The 14102-nt window shown below is 41.5% G+C and overlaps 1 protein-coding gene across 1 annotated transcript in view; it reads left to right on the top strand.

Moving 5' to 3' along the window:
- Positions 1-537: 537 nt before the first annotated feature.
- The window catches only part of BMERB1 (bMERB domain containing 1), a 50556-nt gene continuing 36991 nt past the window's right edge, over positions 538-14102 (top strand). The window contains exon 1 of the mRNA XM_007956471.2: positions 538-610. Coding sequence (XP_007954662.1) covers positions 538-610 — 73 coding nt within the window. The remainder of the gene's footprint in view (positions 611-14102) is intronic.

Here is a 14102-nt window from a genome sequence, read left to right as displayed (position 1 = left end):
TCATTAAGGTCATCCCTACTTTGAAGAGGCAGCTCTTTCCTTGTCATATTTTGAGTGCCTTCCAACCTGAGGGACTCATCTTCCAGCACTATATCAGACATTGTTTCACTGCTATTCATAAGGTTTTCAGTGGCTAATTTTTTCAGAAGTGGACCACCTCTTCTTCCTTCCTACTGTGTCTTAGTCTGGAAGCTCTGCTGAAAACTTGCCCACCCTGGGTAACCCTGTTGGTATTTGAAATACTGGTGGCATAGTTTCCCACATCACAGCAGCACTGTACAGTATGATAAACACACAGTATGATAAGGTGACAGGCTATTAACAGTGACTGATCATCTCTAAGTAGTGGGATAATAGGTAATTGTTTTTTGTTTTTCTTTCAGAAAAAGAAAAATAAACTTCTATAATGAGCATGTATGGCCTTCACAAAGGACAACCCCCTCCCACAATCATTCTTTGTTTAAAAGGGGGTGGTTTTAGGGTGTAGTGTGTTCTGTTGATGTAACTTTTTGACACATGGTTCCCTGTTTCCCCAGGATGGATGACATCCAGCTCTGCAAGGACATCATGGACCTGAAGCAGGAGCTGCAGAACTTGGTTGCCATCCCAGGTAATCATTCATGATGTCACCTTGTGTTCCTTGTGCAGCTGCCTAGAGGTTCCAACCTGTCCCATCTATCCCCCCTTGGGTCTGGAAGCCATGAAGGTCTCATCCTTTTGATACAACAGTCCCTGACTACATGCTTCAGACTCAAATTTAAATCAGGCAGACCTGGGTTCAAGCTTTGGTTCTGCCACTTCCTGGCTGTGGGACCTCAGGAACATCACTTAACCTCTCTAAGCCTCAATTTCTCTTTCTTGTAAAATGAAGTGGTAACAGTACCTAACTCATTGGGTATAAACTACCTTGTGATAAATGACACAATGCAAGCCAAGTGCTTAGTTTGAGATATGCCCAAAATAAGAGTTCAATAAACATCATTAGTAATGGTTCAGTTGACCTGGGGCAGAGGGAAAAGGAGGCACTGGCATTGGTCATTTTTTAAGCTTCCTGCATGGTTCTGATATGCAGCCTGGTTTGGGAACCAAAGGGCAAATTCATCTCGCATTTTATAGCTCTCTGAGGGATAGTCTGGTTGAAAGATATACAACTCCATCCAAGGAGCAATTACTGGAAAGATAAAAGAGTCTCCATGAACCCTAGGGCATGTAGTTCAGTTCAGCCTGACAAGGGCCTGGAACCAAAAATCCAAATGCTGAGAATGCGCTTTGGTATTCATGCATGTGCATGCCCTCTCTCTCTTTTCTTTCTCTCACTCCTCCCTCTGGCGCACATTCCATTTTTCTCTTTTTAGCACAGAAGTCAAGCAAGGTCACTCCACCTCCCTTCCATGACCAGCCCCGGCAAAAGTCCAACACACAGGGCCTCAGTGTCCCACTTTCAACTTCCCTGGAGAATTTCAACTTCCCCAGTGTGGGTCCCTGTCTTTGTTCTGTGTTGTTATTGTTAGATGCAGTCGAGTTGTCTCCGACTCATGGCGTCCCTATGCACAGCAGAACGAAAACACTGCCTGGTCCTGTGCTAGCTCCATGATTCTTGCTATACTTGAGCCCAATGCCACAGCCACTGTGTCAATCCATCTTGTTGAAGGCCTTCCCCTCTTTTGTCAACCCTCCACCTTATTAAGCATGACATCCTTCTCCAAGGACTGGTCCTTTCTGACAACATGACCAAAATAGATGAGACAAAGTCTGGCCATTCTTGCTTCCAAGGAGCATTCTGGCTGCACTTCCTCCAGGACAGATTTGTTAGTTCTTTTAGCAGTCCACAATACTTCCAGCATTCTTCACCAGCATCACAACTCAAGAGCATCAACTCTTCTTTGGTCTTCCTTATTCATTGTCCAGCTCTCACATGCATATGAGGCTATTGAAAACACCATGGCTTATGTCAGGTGCACTTAGTCCTCAAGGAGACATCTTTGCTTCTCAGCACTTGAAAGAGGTCCTTTGCAGCCGATTTGCCCAGTGCTATATGTCCTCTGATGTCCTGACTGCTGCTTCCATTGGCGTCAATTGTAGAACCAAGCAATTTGAAGTCTTTGACAACTTTAATCTTTTCTCCATTTATCGTGATGCTTCTTACAGGTCCAGGATTTTTGTTTTCTTTATATTGAGATGTAATCCATACTTCAGACTGTATTCTTCAATCTTCATCAGTAAGTGCTTCAAGTCATCCTCACTTTCAGCAAGCAACATTGTGTTGTCAGCTTATCGCAGGTTGTTAGTGATTCTTCCTCCAATCCTGATGCCACATTCTTCTGCATATAGTCCAGCTTCTCGGATTATTTGCTCAGTATACAGATTGAATAAGTGAAAGAATACAACCCTAATGCACTCCGTTCTTGATTTTAAACCATGCAGTGTCCCCTTATTCTGTTCTAATGACAGCTGCCTGGTCTATGTCCAGGTTCCTCGTGAGTACAATTAGGTGTTCTGGAATTCCCATTTTTCTCAGTGTTACCCATAATTTGTTATGATCCCCACTATCAAATGCTTTGGCATAGTAAATAAAACACCAGTGAACATCTTTCTGGTATTCTTTGCTTTGATCCAAGATCCATCTGACATCAGCAATGATATCCCTCATTCCATGTCCTCTTCTGAATCCAGCTTGCATTTCTGGATGCTCTCTGTCAATATACTGCTGCAACCATTTATGAATTATTGTCAGTAAGATTTTACTTGCATGTAATATTAATGGTATTGTTTGATAATTTCCACATTCTGTTGGATCACCTTTCTTTGAAATGGGTACAACTATGGATCTCTTCCAGTCAGTTGGACAGGTAGCTGTCTTCCAAATCTCTTGGCATAGCCGAGTGAGTGCCTCCAGTGGGGCATCCGTTTGTTGAAACATCTCAATGGGTATCCCGTCAACTCCTCGTGCCTTGTTCTTTGCCAATTCCTTCAGTGAAGCTTTGACTTCTTCCTTCAATACCATAGGTTCTTGATCATATGCCACTTCCTGAAATGGATGAAGATTCACCAGTTTTGTTTTGTTTTGTTTTGTTTTTTGGTACAGTGACTCTGTATTCCTTCCATCTTCTTTTGATGCTTCCTAGATCATTCACTATTTTGCCCATAGAATCTTTCAATATTGCAACTCAAGGCTTAAATTTTTTCCTCAGTTCTTTCAGCTTGAGCAATGCTGACAGTGTTCTTCCCTTTTGGTTTTCTGACTCCAGATCTTTGCACATTTCATTATAGTAATTGGCTTTGTCTGCTCAGTCTGCTCTTTGAAATCTTCTGTTCACCTCTTTTATCTTGTCATTTCTTCCATTTGCTTTAGCTACTCTCCACTCAAGGGCAAGTTTCAGAGTCTCTTCGGACATCCATTTTGGTCTTTTCTTCCTTTCCCATCTTTTTAATGACCTCTTGCTTTCTTCATGGATGATGTTCTTGATGTCATCCCACAATTCTTTTGGTTTTCGGTCATTGGTGTTCAGTGCATCAAATCTATTCTTTAGATGGTCTCTAAATTCAGGAGGGATATATGCAAGGTCATATTTTGGCTCTCGTGGACATGTTTTAATTGTCTTCAGCTTCAAGTTGAACTTCCATATGAGTAGTTGATGGTCTCTTCCACAATCAGCTCCTGGCCTTGTCTTGGCTGAAGATGTTGAGCTTCTCCATCACCTCTAGCCACAGATGTAGTCAATCTGATTCCTGTGTACTCCATCTGGTGCAGTCCACATGTATAGCTGCCATTTATGTTATTGAAAAAAGGTATTTGCAATGCATAAGTCATTGGTCTTACAAAATTATATCGTGCAATCTCCAGCATTGTTTCTGTCACCATGGCCAAATTTTCCAACTACTAGTGATTCTTCTTTGTTCCTACTTTTGCATTCCAATCACCAGTGATAATTTACACATTTTGCTTACATGTTAATTGGTTAATTTCAGACCACAGAAGTTGGTAGAAATCTTCAATTTCCTCATCTTTGGCTTTGGTTGTTGGTGCATAAATTTAAGTAATAGTAGTATTAACTGGTCTTCCTTCTAGGTGTATGGATATTATCCTATCTCTGATTGCATTGTATTTCAGGGCAGATCTTGAAACATCCTTTTTGATGATGAATGCCATGCCATTCCTTGTCAATTTGTCATTGCCAGCATAGTAGAGCATATGGTTGTCTGATTCAAAATGGCCAAAACTGGTCCATTTCAGCTCACTGATGCCTGGGATATCAATCTTTATGTGTTCCACTTCATTTTTCACAACTTCCAATTTTCCTAGATTCCTACTTCATACATTCCATGTTCCAATTATTAATGGATGTTTCCAGCTGTTTCTCCTCAAATTGAGTTGTGCCATGTCAGCAAATGAAGGTCTCAAAAGCTTTATTTTATCCATATGATTAAGGTCAGTTCTACACTGATGAGGCAGCTCTTTCTCAGTTGTATTCTGAGTGCCTTCCAATCTGAGGGGTTCATCTTCCAGCACGGTATTAGGCAGCGTTTCAGGGCTATTCATAATGTTGCCTAGTAATGTATCAGACAGTGTTTCTCTGCTATTCATAAGGTTTTCCCTGGCCAATCTTTGAGAAATGGATGGCTTCTTCCTTCTTCCTAGTCTGTCTCAGTCTGTAAGCTGCATTGAAACCCGTGTACCATGTGCAACCCTGCTAGCATTTGAGACACCGGTGGCACAGCCTCAAGCCTCACAGCAACATGCAAGCCACCACAGTACGACAAACTGACAGACAAATTTGTCTCCCTTAGCTATTTGAAATCTCTCCTCCCACCCTTACCTGGGTCCTGCTGCTTTGTTGTCCCCAGCTTTCCCTCCTTCCTGCATCTTGGTGGGGCCTGTCTCCCTCCCCTTACCTGGATCCTTCATTCCCTAGAACTGCCATAATAAAAAAAAACCACAGATGGATGGCTTTAAAGAACAGAAATTAATTTTGTCATAGTTCTGGGGGGGGGGGTCCAAATCAGGGTCCCAACCATGTTGATTCCTCTGTAAACCTTTCTCCTAGTTTCTGGTGTCCAGCAGCGATCTTTAACGTTCCTTTGCTTGTGAACTGGTCCTCACATGGCATTTGTCTCTGTCGTGTGAGTCTTTTCTGCTCTTTTTGTAAGACACCTCTCAAAAGAGATTAACATAACCAAAGAAAACCCCTATTTCCAAACCCTGACTGCATGGTTCAGGCACAAACTTGAATCAGGCAGACCTGGGTTCAGGACATGGTTTTGCTACTTCCTGGCTGTGGGAGCACAGAAAAATCACTTAACTCCTCTGAGACTCTATTTCTCTTTCTTGTAAAATGAAGTGGTAACAGTACCTAACTCATTGGGTATAAACTACATTGTGATAAATGGCACAGTGCTTCACCCACCTCCACTGCTTCCACCACTACTTTAGAGCTGGTGGTGCTGGGGCCTGGCTGTGGAGGACCTTGGCACCTTTCCTGAGTTATAAGTATAGGGGTCAGAACTTCCACTTTCTTTTCTTGGAGGTGGGGTGCATAATTCAATCCATAATAGTCACCATGTCTCTCTTGGGAGGGAGGATTCCCAAGACCCACTGTTGACTCGGCAAGGGACATGGGAGACCACCATCTGTGAAGGAGTCATGAGTGTGTGACCACCAGTCAGAGGGACTCCAGTGGGGGCAGTGACACCACCAGAGATCATATGGAAATGTGTGGCAGTGAAAGTTTATGGTTGACACATGTCTGAGGGCCGGGAATAGGGTAAGGAGAGTGAGACACTCTTCTTGGGCAGAAAAAATGTCGATCATCAAGATAAATACTATTCTAATGCAATATTTTAAAAAATGGAAAGTAGCGCAAGAAAATAAGTGATGTTCAAAATATCAAAATTTAAATGAAGACAGGATCAGTACTGACATTCAGGACTGCTAGCTTCTACAGCATGGTTCCCTAAAGGTGTCTCCACCAATTCTCTAGTAAATTGATTCTTGCCAGTCACCTTTGTGGAAAAAAACAGTAAATAAACCAGTTGTCATAGAATTGATGGAGACTTATGTGTCTCCATGTGTGCCAGCATAGAACTGTGCACCCCAGGGCTTCTAATGGCTGGTTTTGGGGGAAGTAAAAAGAGCCAGGCCTTTCTTCTGAGGCACCTCTGTGTGGACTTAAACCACCAACCTTGTGGTCAGCAGCCAAGCACATTAATTGCTTACACCAGTCAGAGACTCCTTTATGTAGAAACTCAGATGTTACCATTTGAGAAGAGCTCCCTTTATCTCCCTCCATCCAATTCACCTCTCTTATGTTCTTCTTCCCTCTCCTGTTGAAGAGTTTGCTCTGTATTACTTGGACCAATGCCAGGTTTCTAGATAGGTTTAGCTGACTTTAGGGGGAAATAAAACAACTCTCCTGGCAACACATCAGTAACGGCATTAAGTATAGAGAATGCTGAATGGCCAAGAAAATCATGTTTCTGAGCCAAGGTCAGGAAACAATTCACTAGCTCCTTAGTTGAGGGAAGCAGAGTGGAGGATGATCTGGATTGGAGAGAACACCTGGGGCCCTTCCCACCTAGAAGGACAAGCCAATATGCTTCACCCACCTCCACAGCTGCCACTACCATCTTAGAGCTGGTGATCCTGAGGCCCTTCTGTGGAGGCCTTGGGCACTCACCCTAAGACAGAACAACAGTATCTCCCTCGTAGAGTTGTTGGGAAGGATTAAAGCAGTGGTTCTCAATCAGGTTTACCTCAGGGGACATTTGGCAACATGTGGAGATGTTTTTGATTGTCACAATAGAAAAAGAGAGGCCTTGCTACTGGCAACTAGTGGGTGGAGGTCAGGGATGCTGCTAAACATCATGTAGAGCTTTCACAGCAAAGAATTATCCAGTCCCATGTGGTGTAAACAGTTAAGCACTTGACTACTAGATGAAAGGTTGGTGGTTTGAGCCTACTTGAGAGCCAGACCTGGTGATCAATCTACTTCTGTGATTACAGCCTTGAAAACCCTATGGAGTAGTTCTACTCTGCATACATGGGGTCACCATGAGTGGACTGCCTTAGCACCAGCTAACTACAACTGAAGTTGCAAGAGAAGAGAACACCTGAGATCCGGCAAGATGGTGGAATAGGCAGATAAGCTACACAGACCTTCTGTAACAAAGCAATGAGAAACCAATTGAAACCGATACAGAAAGACAATCCTGGAACCCTGAGTTTTGAAGGGAAGGATAAAGAAGTGGGTTAAATACCAACTAGTAGAAGAACCTGAATGAAACAGTGAGTGAGGAGACAAGCAGAGCAGGGGACTGCCAGCTGTCCTTAAGGCACAGCCATTTTGAATGTTTGCCGATAGCAACCTGAGAGTCAGCTCTGCTCACTGTGGACTGCATGGGCAAGGACTGGATTGGTGCCTGACAACCAGACAGGAAAACAGCAGGGAAGGAGACACACAGACCTGTGGACTGCTGGTAGCTGTCCTGAGAAGACAGCCATTTTGAATGTTTGCTATGATGGGTGTGGCCATTTTGGATCTATGCAAGTGGCAGCGTTCTTAAAGGATGGTGACATAGGACTGGGCTGCGCTTGCTGGGGACAGCAGGGATGACTGCACTGGAGGCTGATGAATGGGAAGTTATGCTATTTCTCTTGTTGATCTTATACCTCATGCCCTCTTGCTGAACAGGGGTGTGGCCATCCCCCCCTTCCACCCACTTTCTTGACCAGCAGGAATTCTATCCCACCCTGTGCTTTGACAGAACCTGGGTGAGCCTTGCCCCACCCCCCACCAGTTTTGTTTTTGTTTTTAAGTTATTCTTTCATCTTCCTCCTTTCCTCTCTTTTATTCTTCTTTTTCCTCATTCCTGTCCCTGGTTCTTGGCTTGTTTGTTTGTTTGTTTTTCCCCTTTTTTCTCTTCCCTTTTCCTAGTTCCATTCCTTTTTCTTTCTTTTGGTCTTCCCATCCTTAGTTTGTCCTTTTGCTGTTTTACCATTTTTTCTTTTCTTTTTTAAAAATGTTTGTTGTCATTTGGGTGAAAGTTTACCACAGACCAAATTTATTTTTCATACAGCAATTCATACACATTTTGTTTCATGACATTGACTGAAATTCCTCACAATGTGCCAACTTTAGTTACCTCTTCCCTGTGTCTTTCCCTCCCATGCACTCCCATACCCCAAACTATCTCCCTGTGCAAGTACAGCCCTTCTGTTCTCCCACAATTGATTGCTCCAAGGAGTAATGTTTACATCTACCTGATGTAAATGTTCACCCCATATGCCTGTCTATTTTGGGTCTGGAAGCTATAGGATTGAGTTGAATTCCAGGCCTGAAGGGTAACTAGGAGCCATAGTCTCAAGTGTCTCACCAGGCTCTATCAGACCACTTAAGTTGCTTTTTTAATGATTTTGAGTTTTGTTCCACACTGTTCTCCCACTCTATCCAGGATCTCCTTCACTGATCCCCCTCTGAGTTGACGGTGGGAGCTGGGCACCATCTCATGGTCATATAGTTTGAGGACTGCATGGTCTACTAGTCCCTTGGACTAATTGTTTCTATGAGTCTTTGGTTTTTTTCATTATTCTTTGTTCTGGACAAGAAGAGACCCATTGTTGCATCTAGATGGCCACTTGCAAGCTTTTAAAACCCCAGTCACTACTCACCAAAGTAGAATGTAGAACAATGTTTTTGTGTAGTATGTTATACCAATTGAGCTGATGTCCCCTGCAACCATGGTCTCCAGCCCACAGGCCCAACTACTCAATCCCTCAGAGTAGCAAGCTTTGGCCAAGAAGCCACCACAGCCTTGCCCCTTGTCAGTTCTACTGTACACCTGGACATTCTCAAAGCATGTACAAATACAAATGTAGAAACATCCTCTGCAAACCCTATATGTGGTCATGGGCACACTCTTCCTGACTAAACATACCTAATCATTCAGCCTGTCCACCCATTTATCCACCCATGGATCAATGCTTGCAATCACTGACAATGCAGTACTGTACATGCAAAGGATTCATCTGTGTTGTCTGTACCTCCCGTGTACCTCTCTATGTTTTCCTTTTCCTCAGTGTCACTGTGTTTATCACTCACTTTTTGTACATTGTCCTTCCCTTCATCCAAATCAATACTTGTCTCTACTTATCCAGCAATGTTCCCTTCCCTCCACTCCCACCCCTGGTAGCAAACAAAGAAAGTTTCCTTCCATATAGAAACCTTTCCTTGACTTTTTTACAATAGTGAACTAGTACTGTATCTGTCCTTATTTCACTCAGCATAATGTCTTCCAAGTTCATCTATGTTATGTGGTGTTTCTCAGATTATATATTATTCTTTAGTTTCACATCAGCTATGGTTATCCATTCTTCTGTTGAATGGCACTTAGGTTGTTTCCATCTCTTTGCTATTGTGAATAGTGCTGCAATGACCATAGGTGTGCATATATCTGGTATTGTCATGGCTCTCACTTCTTTAAGATGTATACCTACTAATGGGATTGCTAGGTCAAATGGTATTTCTAATTCCAATTTTTTAAGGAATCACCATACTGATTTCCACAGTGGTTGTTTCATATTACAGTCCCACCAGTAGTGATGAGAGTCGCATTCTCTGCACACCCTCAACAGCATTTGTTTTTTCTGTCTTGTTGAACTTTGCTATTAGTGCTGGGGGGAGATGGTATCTCATTATTGTTTTGATTTGCATGTCTCTAATGACTAGTGCTCGGGAGCTCTGGTAGCATAGTGGCTAAGGCACTTGACTGCTAACCAGAAGGCTGGTGGTTCAAACCCACCAGCCACTCCTCGGAAGGAAGATGGGGCAATCTACTTCCGTAGTGATACTGCCTCAGAAACCCAAGGAGGGGTCGCTATTAGTCGGGTCCAACTCGACGGCACATAACAACAACAAATGACTAGTGCTCAGGAACATTTCTCTTTTTTTAATGTATTTTATTGAAATATAATTTATGTACAGTGAAATAAACAAAACTAAAGTGACATGGGTCAATGCATTTTTTGGGGGGAGGGCAGTGTTCCCTCCTCTCCCCTTCCACCCCTGGCAACCAACAAAGAAAGTTTCCCTCCATAGTTTCAGGGGTTTCACCAGCCTCTATCAGACCAGGAAACCTGGTCCCCCCCCTTTTTTATGATTTTCAGTTTTGTTCCACATTGTTCTCCAACTCTATCCAGGATCTCCTATATAGATCCCCCTCCAAATGGTTGACAGTGGTAGCAAGGTACCATCTAGTTCTTCTGGTCTCATTGTCATATTGGCTGAGGATTGCATGGTGTACCAGTCCCTTGGACTAATTATTTCCATGCATTTTTGGTTTTCTTCATTCTCCTTTGCTCTGGTTGATGAGACACCCATCATTGCATCTAGATGGCCACTTGCAAGCTGATCCCAGTCACTACTTGCCAAAGTAGGATTTTTGTGTTTTATATTATGCCAATTGAGCTTGAAGTCCCCTGCAACCATGGTCCCAAGCCCCCAGGTCCAATTACTCACTCCTTAATGTCAGTTTTGTCAGAAATTAATATTGGAACTCTTGCTCTTTTTTGATTGCCATTTGTTTGATATATCTTTTTCCAACCTTTGATTTTTAGTCTACTTTTGTCTTTGTCTCTAAGGTGTGTCTCTTGTAGACAACATATATGGGTTATATTTTCTTATCCAATCTTGAATGGTGCATTTAATACATTTACATTCAGTATAATTATCAGCAAGTGTGAATTTGTTGCTGTCATTTTGTTACATGCTTTTTCATGCTGTTGCTGATTTCTTTGTTCCATAAAATTTTTTGTGCTGAGCTCGCTCTATTAAGGAATTGTGTTATCATTTCCTTCATTGCTATTGTTTTAGTATTTGCTAAGTATCTGTGCTTGTCCTCTTTTTTATTTTGATGTAAGGTTTATTATTTTTCTTTGAAGTTAACATATTATTTATAATTTTCTTCCCTTCTGTCTTGTAATTGTCTTGACTCCCTCACCATTTAGAAGTTCTGTAACTACACTATTTGTTCCATCTTTCTGATTTGTACTTGTCCTTACTTTCCAATTAATGTCTCTGGTTCACTGTTTACATTTCGTAGGCTTATTTACTTTGGATACTTCCATAACTGGGCTTGTTTCTGGGTTATATCATCATGTGTGTTAATGGTTGGTTGTTGTTTGCTGTTGTTGGTTCTCTGTCCAAAGGATTCCCTGTAGCATCTCTTGTAGTGCTGGCCTGGTTTTAACAAATTCCCTTAATTTCTGCTTCTCTGGAAATGTCCTAATTTCACCATCATATCTGAGGGACAGTTTTGTTGGGTATATAATTCTTGGTTGGAAGTTTTTTCTTTCAGGTTTTGTATGTACCATCCCACTGACTTTTCACTTGCATGTTTTCTGATGAGAAATCAAAGTTTAGTCTTCTTGGTAACCTTTGTAGGTAACATTTTGTTTTTCCCTGTGCTGCTTTCAGGGTTCTTTCTTTGTCTTTGCTTTTGGAAGTTTGATAATGATATGACTTGCTAACTTTCTTTTGGGGATTGATCCTGTTTGGAGTTTGTTGAACTTCTTGAATGGATATATTCTTGTTTTTCATCATCTAATAATAATAATAATAATAATAATAATAAAAATCTCACTGCTGTTGAGTTGGGTCCAATTCAGCAACCTCTCCTTGGGTTTCTGAGGTCTCTCTATGGAAGTAGATTGCCCAATCTTCCTTCTGAGGAATGGCTGGTTGACAGTCAAATGCCTTAGGCACTATGCCACCCAACAAAACTTTGACAATTTTCTCTGTTTTTTCATTTGTCTCGTCCTGTTCTGGAATTCCAATTACACATATGTTATTCCTCTTGATGGTATCCCACATGAATCTTAGTCTTTCTTCATTTTGCTTTGATCTTTTTTTCTGACTGATCCCTTACCAAAGTAGTATTGAGGTATTTGACTTCAATCTCACTAATTCTGTTTTCCATTGATTTGATTCTACTCCTTTGCCCATTCAATGAGCTATCTATTTTATTTTATTATTGATCTCATCGATTTCTATCTGATTTTGTATCATTTCTAATTTTTCATTTATTTTGTCATTTTGTTCTTGTATGATCTTCTGAAATTGTTCTAGGGTTTTGTCTGTGTTTTCCTTAATTTTGTCAGTGTTTTCCTTGATCTGTTTTACTCAATCTGATGAAGGTACCTAAATATAATTATTTTGAATTCCTTATCAGGGAATTCTGGTGCTGCTTATTCCTCAGGTATGTTTTCTGGGTCAATATCCCAGTCCCTTGTTTCTATTACTTTATCTTGTCTCTTTGTAGGGACTGTGATGATCTATTGTCTCCAAGACATTGTGACATCATTGTATTTATATTTAATTGGTGTTTGTATGTTGGTGTGATTTACCCATTTTTTTTTCATTTGTTTTGTTTTGATATGTCTGAGTAAGCAGGGTACTATTCTCCTCTATTTGCTAATTGACAACACTTATGCATTCACCACCTGTCTCCAAGTGGGTATGATGGAGAATTAGAGTGGGTGCACAGATCTCTGTTAGCTGTTTGTGAAGAGCAGTTAAGGGTGAGATGGATTCATATTGGCTGTCATCTATTGTTGGCCAGTTGGTGCAGAAGCAAGTAGTGGCACTCACTCGGTAGGTGGGGCTGCAGGAGATGTGGTTATAGTTGGGCCATATGGGCAGGGTTGCAATCTCCCACTCTGTTAAACAAAAACAAAAATTTAAAAAATACACACCAAAAATAAAAACAAGATGAGTTCTGGCAAGATGGCAGACTAGGCAGAAAGACTGCACAGACCCTCTTCAACAAACAAAAGGGAGACCAATTAACACAGACACAGAAGATAATCTTAGATCCCTGAGCCTTGAAGGGAAGGATATAGAAGTGGACTAAACCCCAACTAGCAGAAGAATTTGCATGAAAATACCAAAAAAGGAGATATAGGGAGCTGCAGTCTGGCACCGATCCTGAGTGATCCTGATGGCACAGAGAGCTTGGAGATTCCTGAGTGGTGGTAGGACCTAAGAATTAACCTAAAAATCACCCTGCTAGCCAGGGACTGCAAGGTGGACTATGCACGGTGGCTGGGGAACAAATGGAGAAGGTGAAGAGAAAGGTGGGCTGAACTGTGAACTTTTGCTGGTCGGGAGGGCACCGCCATTTTGAAGGTTTAAAAAGCGGCTTGATTGTTTTGGATATTTAAAGAGATAATGCTCTCGCAGATTCCTGGGGCTTAAGAACACATTCTGCTTTCCAGCAACCCCAAGGACACTCTGGACCTGCAAGACTGAAAAGGTACAAGATTCCTCTTGTTACTCTTATACCCCACACCCACTTGGTGAACAGAGCTGTGGCCATTCCCCACTCACACTTACCTTCTGGGCCCACAGGAACTCCATCACAGTCTGTGTGCTCAGACGGAGCCTGGGTGCCTGCCCTGTCCTCCACTGATTTTTTTCATTTCTTTATTTTTATTTACTTATTTATTTATTTTTATTTTTCACTTTCTTTTTTTCTGGTGACTAGTTTGCTTGTATTTGTCTGTTTAAAAACAACTAATATTATTAACATTTTTGTCCCTTTTATTTATTCTTACTCTTCCCCTACCAAGCCCTTGTTTTCAGGATTTTTTCTTTTTCCTATGCCTGGTTGAATTTTTTTTTTTTTAATTTAAGGTTTTTTTTCTTCTTTTCCCTCCATTTTCTCATGATTAACGCCATTCTTTGTTTTTCTTTTTGCATTTTTCCTATTTTTTCTTCATTTATTATTCTCCTTTCCTACTTTTATTTTCTTAGTGCCCTATTCCCAGATATTGCAGGTTTTCTTGTTTTTAATTCTTTCTTTCACTTTTTTCATTTTTTTGGTTACTGTTCCTGTGTGATTAAATGGTGTGTTTCTCGTCCATGAGCTTTTAGTTTTTTGATGGTTATTCAATTGTAATTTGTGTCTAACTGAATGGGAGACAACAACAGTCCCCATAAGACATGACACCCACACCTCTGCAACTTCACTCACTTAGCAAGAGCCACTACGTCCTTCTCTACCAACAGGCCAATGTATAAAACCACCAAGAAGAGCCTGAATCACCCTTG

This window comes from Orycteropus afer, unplaced genomic scaffold, assembly GCF_000298275.1.
Source record: "Orycteropus afer afer isolate SDZICR_OR568_19922 unplaced genomic scaffold, OryAfe1.0 scaffold00623, whole genome shotgun sequence".
Taxonomy (NCBI): domain Eukaryota; kingdom Metazoa; phylum Chordata; class Mammalia; order Tubulidentata; family Orycteropodidae; genus Orycteropus; species Orycteropus afer.
The sequence above is the reverse complement of the archived record's forward strand: the minus strand, read 5'-3'. Positions and strand labels throughout refer to the sequence as shown.